Source organism: Mus pahari, chromosome 3, assembly GCF_900095145.1.
Source record: "Mus pahari chromosome 3, PAHARI_EIJ_v1.1, whole genome shotgun sequence".
NCBI classification, from domain to species: Eukaryota; Metazoa; Chordata; class Mammalia; order Rodentia; family Muridae; genus Mus; species Mus pahari.
Genome location: NC_034592.1, coordinates 70,970,854 through 70,977,472, shown reverse-complemented (window position 1 = coordinate 70,977,472; position 6,619 = coordinate 70,970,854). Strand labels below are relative to the sequence as shown.

At 38.9% G+C, this 6,619-nt stretch overlaps 1 protein-coding gene across 1 annotated transcript; it reads right to left on the bottom strand.

The window, feature by feature from the left end:
- Positions 1-5,150: 5,150 nt before the first annotated feature.
- LOC110318896 (olfactory receptor 8K5-like) lies at positions 5,151-6,092 on the bottom strand. Its single transcript, XM_021194223.1, has one exon. The coding sequence runs from the start codon at positions 6,090-6,092 to the stop codon at positions 5,151-5,153; it is 942 nt and encodes a 313-aa protein (XP_021049882.1).
- Between the last annotated feature and the right edge of the window lie 527 nt (positions 6,093-6,619).

Sequence of the window (6,619 nt, the reverse complement as noted above, 5' to 3'; positions counted from 1 at the left end):
CTCTTGTGAGGCTATGCCAGTGCCTGGCAAACACAGAAGTGGATGCTCACAGTCAGCGATTGGATGGAGCACAGGGCCCCCAGTGGAGGAGCTAGAAAAAGTACCCAAGGAGCTGAAGGGGTCTGCAACCCTATAGGTGGAACAATATGAACTAACCAGTAACACCAGAGCTCGTGTCTCTAGCTGCATATGTAGCAGAAGATGGCCTAGTCGGATATCATTGGAAAGAGAGGCCCCTTGGACTTGCAAACTTTATATGACCCAGCACAGGGGAATGCCAGGGCCAAGAAGTGGGAGTGGGTAGGTAGGGGAGCAGGGGTGAGGGGAGGGTATAGGGAACTTTCAGGATAGCATTTGAAATGTAAATAAAGAAAATATCTAATTAAAAAAAAAGTACAAAAAAAAAGGGAAGTTTAATTATGAGGCAAGTAAGGTCATTTCCCTGGGGAGTAACAGACTGGCAGCCAGATGACCTGAGTCAGCACAGCTTTTTTTGGAAGTATTTTTCTAAAAGGCTGAAGATACAGCTGTCTTAGAATTAATATACCTGCCCAGGGAGAAATCACTCTACACACAAGTAAAGATTACTTNAAAAAAAATCTCTTTAATGACAGCATGAATTCAGCTCTGGATAATGCTCTTTTCGGTTCAAGCCCCATGTTATATTTTGGACAAATTAAATAGGGACAGGAGACTGCAAGTCCAGCCAATGAGGTAGATGGGAGATTTATACAGCAAAGATATGCCTGAAATTATTTATTCAGTACAAAGGTGCCCTAATAAAAAGGGTCATTCTTCAGTGACAGGGTCAATGGTCCCAGAAAATGAAAAAAGAGAAAAGGTAGAAGGTAGAATGTAGAAAAGTTGTGGTGGGGAGGTCTTACAGAAGCCATGTGTTGTGCTAAGTCACACTTTTAGAATAGCATCTTATACTACTTACAGAGGGAAAATGGAGAAAAATGGGAGACTTCTAAGAAGCCAGCAGTAACTATCATACAATAGGACAAACTTGGGAGCAGTCTCATAAACTATGCTGCACTAACTATGCTGCTATACACCTTTTCTCAAGAACATTACTGACNAAGCCTACGGTGGCCATAGAGTGCATAANTATAGNCCCATATGGTGCAAAGAGTTGAATTCTGAGGATATAAAATGTTCCAAAGGCCCTGGTCCCAGACCATTACCAGCTTTCCCAAGGGTAATCCCAGCTTCAGAAAAGGAGCTCTATTTTATTCTCAGTACATTGGGGCCTTAGGAATAGATGCCAAGACCTAGGCCCCAGGCTGTTATTGGCTGTGCCAACTATGTTCCTGGGTTTGAGAAGGAGCTGTGTCATTCTCCGTACATGAGGGCCTAATGGAAAGACTTCCTTGATAAGGTTAGCTTTGCACACAACCGTGTTTCTCTCTCTCTCTCTCTCTCTCTCTCTCTATTATTATTATTATTATTATTATTATTATTATTATTATTATTATTATTATTTGGTTTTTCAAGACAGGGTTTCCCTGTATTGCCCTGGCTGTCCTGGAACTCACTTTGTAGACCAGGCTGGTATCAAACTCAGAAATCCACCTACCTCTGCCTCCTGAGCGCTGGAATTAAAGGTGTGGGCCACCACGCCTACCCGCCTTCTCTCTCTCTTTCAGTTTCTTTTTAATTGTTTTATTTATTCACATTCTAAATGTCACCCCACTATCCAGTCCTCCTTCCCAGAGTTCTTTACTCCATTCACCCTCCCCCTTGCCTTTGAGAGTGTGCCCCATCACTTCTACCTCAACTTCTCTCATCCACCTACCCACCTCCACCTCCCCTCCCCCATTCTCCTTCCCTGGGACTTCAATGTGATCTTCTACTACATATGTTCCTAGGGCTAAACACCAGCCCATGTAGACAGCCTAGTCTCTTAGAGCTCCTTGGGGTCTGTGTTACTTGATACTGTTGGTCTTCTTAAGGGATTGACATCCTCGACAGCTCCTTCAATCCTTCCCCTAACTCTTCCTTAGGGATCCCTGACCTTAGTCCAGCGGTTGGCTATAAGTGTCTGCATCTGTCTAAGTTGCCTCTCAGAGGACAGTCATACTAGGATAGTGTCTGCAAGTACAAGGTGTTTTTCTTTCACAAGTAGATGTCACCCACTGTCATCTTTCCAATGTGGCAGAGCTATGCTTTTCTCAATTAGAAAATGGGGGTTTCAGGGAAACAGGGAAAGGGGATAACACTTGAAATGTAAATAAATATAATAAAGAAAAATAAAGTAGCATATAGAACAAAGCGTACTACGTTATTACATGTATATGAAGAGATTCAAAAGAATAAAAAGACATCTTCTGGATCATAGCTGTACCCAAGAGCAGATCATGTTCTCCAGACCCCATCCCTACCCCAGCTACACTCAGAGAAAACTTGACCCCCAGGAGTTCTGACACTACCAGGTTCACAAGTGAGTCCCTCTTGCCCCAATACCCAGCCTAACTGGAACCAACCTCCCCCCAACCCCAACGACACAGAGGACACAGAACCTCCTGCCCTGACAGAGACACATCTTGCTTCCTGTCCACAGCTGCTCCCTGCACCTCCCAACTTGCCCACACCCAGAGTCAGCTTGATGCAGGGGTGGGGGTGGGGGTGGGGGTCTAGCATAGCCAGGCTCAAATATCAGGCACTCAAGACCCTCACCCATACCTAGAGACAGTTTGACCCAAAGAGTCCCAACATAACTAGACTCAGGTGAGAGCCTCCAATCAGAGACAAGGCCAGTTACCACCAGAGATAAGCAGATGGCTAGAAGCAAGATCAAGAACAAAAGCAACAGAAAACAATGTCACTTGGAAATATCAGAACACAGTTCTCCTAAACAGCAAGCCCTGGATACCCTAACACACCTGAAAAGCAATATTCTGATCTAAAATCTCATGAAGATGGTAGAGGACCTTAAGGAAGACAAATAATCCCCTTCAAGAAATACAAGAAAATACAGGTTAAAGAGGTAGAAGCCCTTAAGTAGGATGCACATAAATCCCTTAAAGAAATACAGGAAAGCACAATCAAATAGGTGAAGGAATTGAATGAAAGCATCCAGTATCTAAACAGAAATAGAAATAATTAAAAAATAAAAAAGGGAGACAACCCAGGAGATGGAAAACCAATGAAAGAGATCAGGAGTTACAGATGCAAGCATCACCAACAGAATACAAGAGATAGAAAAGAGAATCTCAGTCATAGAGGATACCATAGAAGACATTGACCCAACAATCAGGAAATCCAGGACATAATGAAAAGACCAAACCTATGAAAATTAGGTATAGAAGGGAGTGAAGTTTCCCAACATAACCAGACTCACAGGAGAGACAGCCTCCAGAAAGAGATAACAAGGCCAGTAAACACCAGAGAAAAGCAGATGGGTCCAATAAACATCTTCAACAAAATCATAGAAGAAAACTTCCCTAACCTAAAGAAATAGATACCTATAAACAATAAGAACCCTAAAGAAGTCTAAATAGATTGTTCCAGAAAAAAATTACACCTGTCACATAAAAATCAAAAAACTAAATGCATAGAACAAAGACAGTATATTAAAAGCTGTACGGGGAAAAGGTCAAATAACATATAAAGTCAGACCTATCAGAATTAAACTAGACTTCTCAGCAGAGACTCTAAAAGCCGGAAGTACTTGAGCAGATGTAATACAGACTGTAAGAGAATATAAATGCCAGCACAGACTATTATACCCAGCAAAACTCTCAATTACCATAGGTGGAGAAACCAAGATATTCCATTACAAAATCAAATTTAAACAATATCTTTACACTAAAGTAGCCCTGCAGAGGATAATAAAAGGAAAATTCCAATACAAGGAGGGAAATTACACCTAAGAGAAACCAAGAAATTAATCTCACCCCAAACCCAAAAGAAGAGAACCTCACAAACATAATTACATCTCTAACAACAAAAATAACAGAAAGCAACGATCATTGGTATTTAATATCTCTCAACATCAATGGACAAAATTCTCCAATTAAAGGACTAATAGCCAAACCCAGACACTATGGCAGATGCCAACAAGAGTCTGCTGTCAGGAGCCTGATATAGCTGTCTCCTGAGGGACTTTGCCAGTGCCTGGAAAATACAGAAGTGGATGCTCACAATCATCCATTGTATGGAGCACAATGTCCCCAATGAAGGAGCTAGAGAACATACCCAAGGAGCTAAAGGGATCTGACACCTCATAGGAGGAACATCAATATAAACTAACCAGTACCCCCAGAGCTCTTTGGAGCTAAACCACCAATCAAAGAAAACACATGGTAGAACTTGTGGCTCTAGCTGTACATGTAGAGAGGATGGCCTAGTCCTGCATCAATGTGAGGAGAAGCCCCAGGTCCTGTGAAGGTTCTATGCCCCAGTATAGGGGAATGCCAGGACATGGAGTGGGTGGGTTGGTGAGCAGGGGTATGGGGAAGGGATAGGAGATTTTCAGAGGGGAAACTAGAAAAGGGGATAACATTTGAAATGTAAATAAAGAAAATTATATATAGATATAGATAATAACCAATTAATACATTTTTAAGAATAAAAAAATAATAAATTACTGGAAATGGAAAGGGAGAGTAAAAAAAAAGTGCCAAGTGTTAAGTATAATGAGAATTCTAGACACCTAAGTTATAGCTTGAGTATTATATATAATAGAATTGTACTAAATATTAAACTTTCACAAAAGGAAAATTTTATACACAATTATACAAGTAACTTTGCATGAAGTGAATGGACTGTATTAATGAATATATGTGTATCTTTACATTATCTCTCTATCTCTATATCTATAGATAGATAATTCAATATCTATTATCTTTCTCTATATTGATATATAAAGATAGAGAGAAAAAAATTACATGCAATAACAATTATTTAAAAAAGAAAGGACAATAAGTATATGGAATATGTGGGAGGAAAGAATCAAACTTTCAAGAAAAAATTAAAACTAAGTATGGATAGAAAAAGAAATAAATAATAAAGTATGTTGATGTGAAAGATAAAGAATGAGAATTGAGAAAAGTCCAAGTTGTCATAGTGACATGAAAAAACAAAAAATAAAATAAAATAAAATTTGTCTTGTTATACTGTATTATGATGATATATAATACTGAATATTAAATATTAATTTTAAATGGATTCTTTAATACCCTGTTAAAAGCACTTTTTACCTCTTTGTTCCTTAAACTGTATATTAAGGGGTTAATCATGGGGATCACTAAAGTATAAAACACAGAGGCTATTTTATCATTCTCTAAGGAATGAGTGGATTTAGGTTGCAAGTACATGAAGAGTAGAGTACCATAAAACACCACAACCACTGTCAGATGAGACCCACATGTAGAGAAAGCTTTTCTTCTGCCTTCTGCAGAATGCATTCGACATATAGCTATCAGAATCAGGACATATGATCCAAGGACTACCAGAAGAGAGGAGATCAAATTAAATGCTGAAAATAATATGATCAGCAATTGTATTTCTTCAGCATTTGAACACAAGGTAGGTAACAAGTAAACGGCATCACAGTAGAAATGGCTGATGATGTTAGAGCCACAGAAAGTTAATGTGAAAATCTTACTGGTGAACAGAAGAGCCTGGAAGGTGCTGTAGAGGTATGGGATGCCCACAAGCACATGGCAAAGTCTCTGAGACATGACCACACTGTACAGCAGAGGGTTGCAAATAGCCACATAGCGGTCATAGGCCATTGAGGACAAGATAAAGAGTTCACTGATAATGAACAAAACAAAGAATGACATCTGTGTGGCACATGCATAGAAAGAAATGTTTTTTTCATCCATAACAAAATCCACCAGCATCTTGGGACAGATGACAGTGGAATTTACAAGATCAATATAAGCCAGGTGTCTGATGAAAAAGTACATAGGGATTTGTAGGCGAGAGTCCAGCTTAGTCAAAATGATCATGCCCAGGTTGCCCATGACAGTAACTGCATATATGATGAAGAAGACCCCAAACAAAGGAAGCTGAAGCTCAGTGCGCTGTGTGATTCCTGTCAAGATGAACCCAGGCAGTGATGTTGTATTCTGTTGCCCCATGTCATCCAATTATATCCTTCAAAAGAAGCAAACCATTGTTTTCAACTTTTACTAAGTTATATTTATAGGATGAACATATATTTTTAAAAATAAATGGTCACAAACAAAATTTGCACATAATTTTCTAAATGAATATATATATGTATGTATGTATGTATGTGTGTATATACATATATATATATGTAGTATTCTACTTTGCAAATGATCTCTTCCAGAAGAGATCATACACATATTTCACATTAAAATGTTACTTTGCACAAAGAGCTTGGTTTTCTTTAGAGTACATCTTAATTTTGCCTATATTTTGTATGCAATTTTTCTATTCTTGAAAACTGAGACAGAGATAGAGTGAAGCTAAATCATTTTGACTATTATAGTCCTTTATATCAGATCCTCCCAAGTTATGGGAGACATATTGAAATGAAAATACATAACTGTATATCTTTATAAATATTTCCAAACAACTGTACATCACCCATGGTGAGGTGTGCTCATTTTAGTATTCTATGTCAGTTTCCACTCTATTT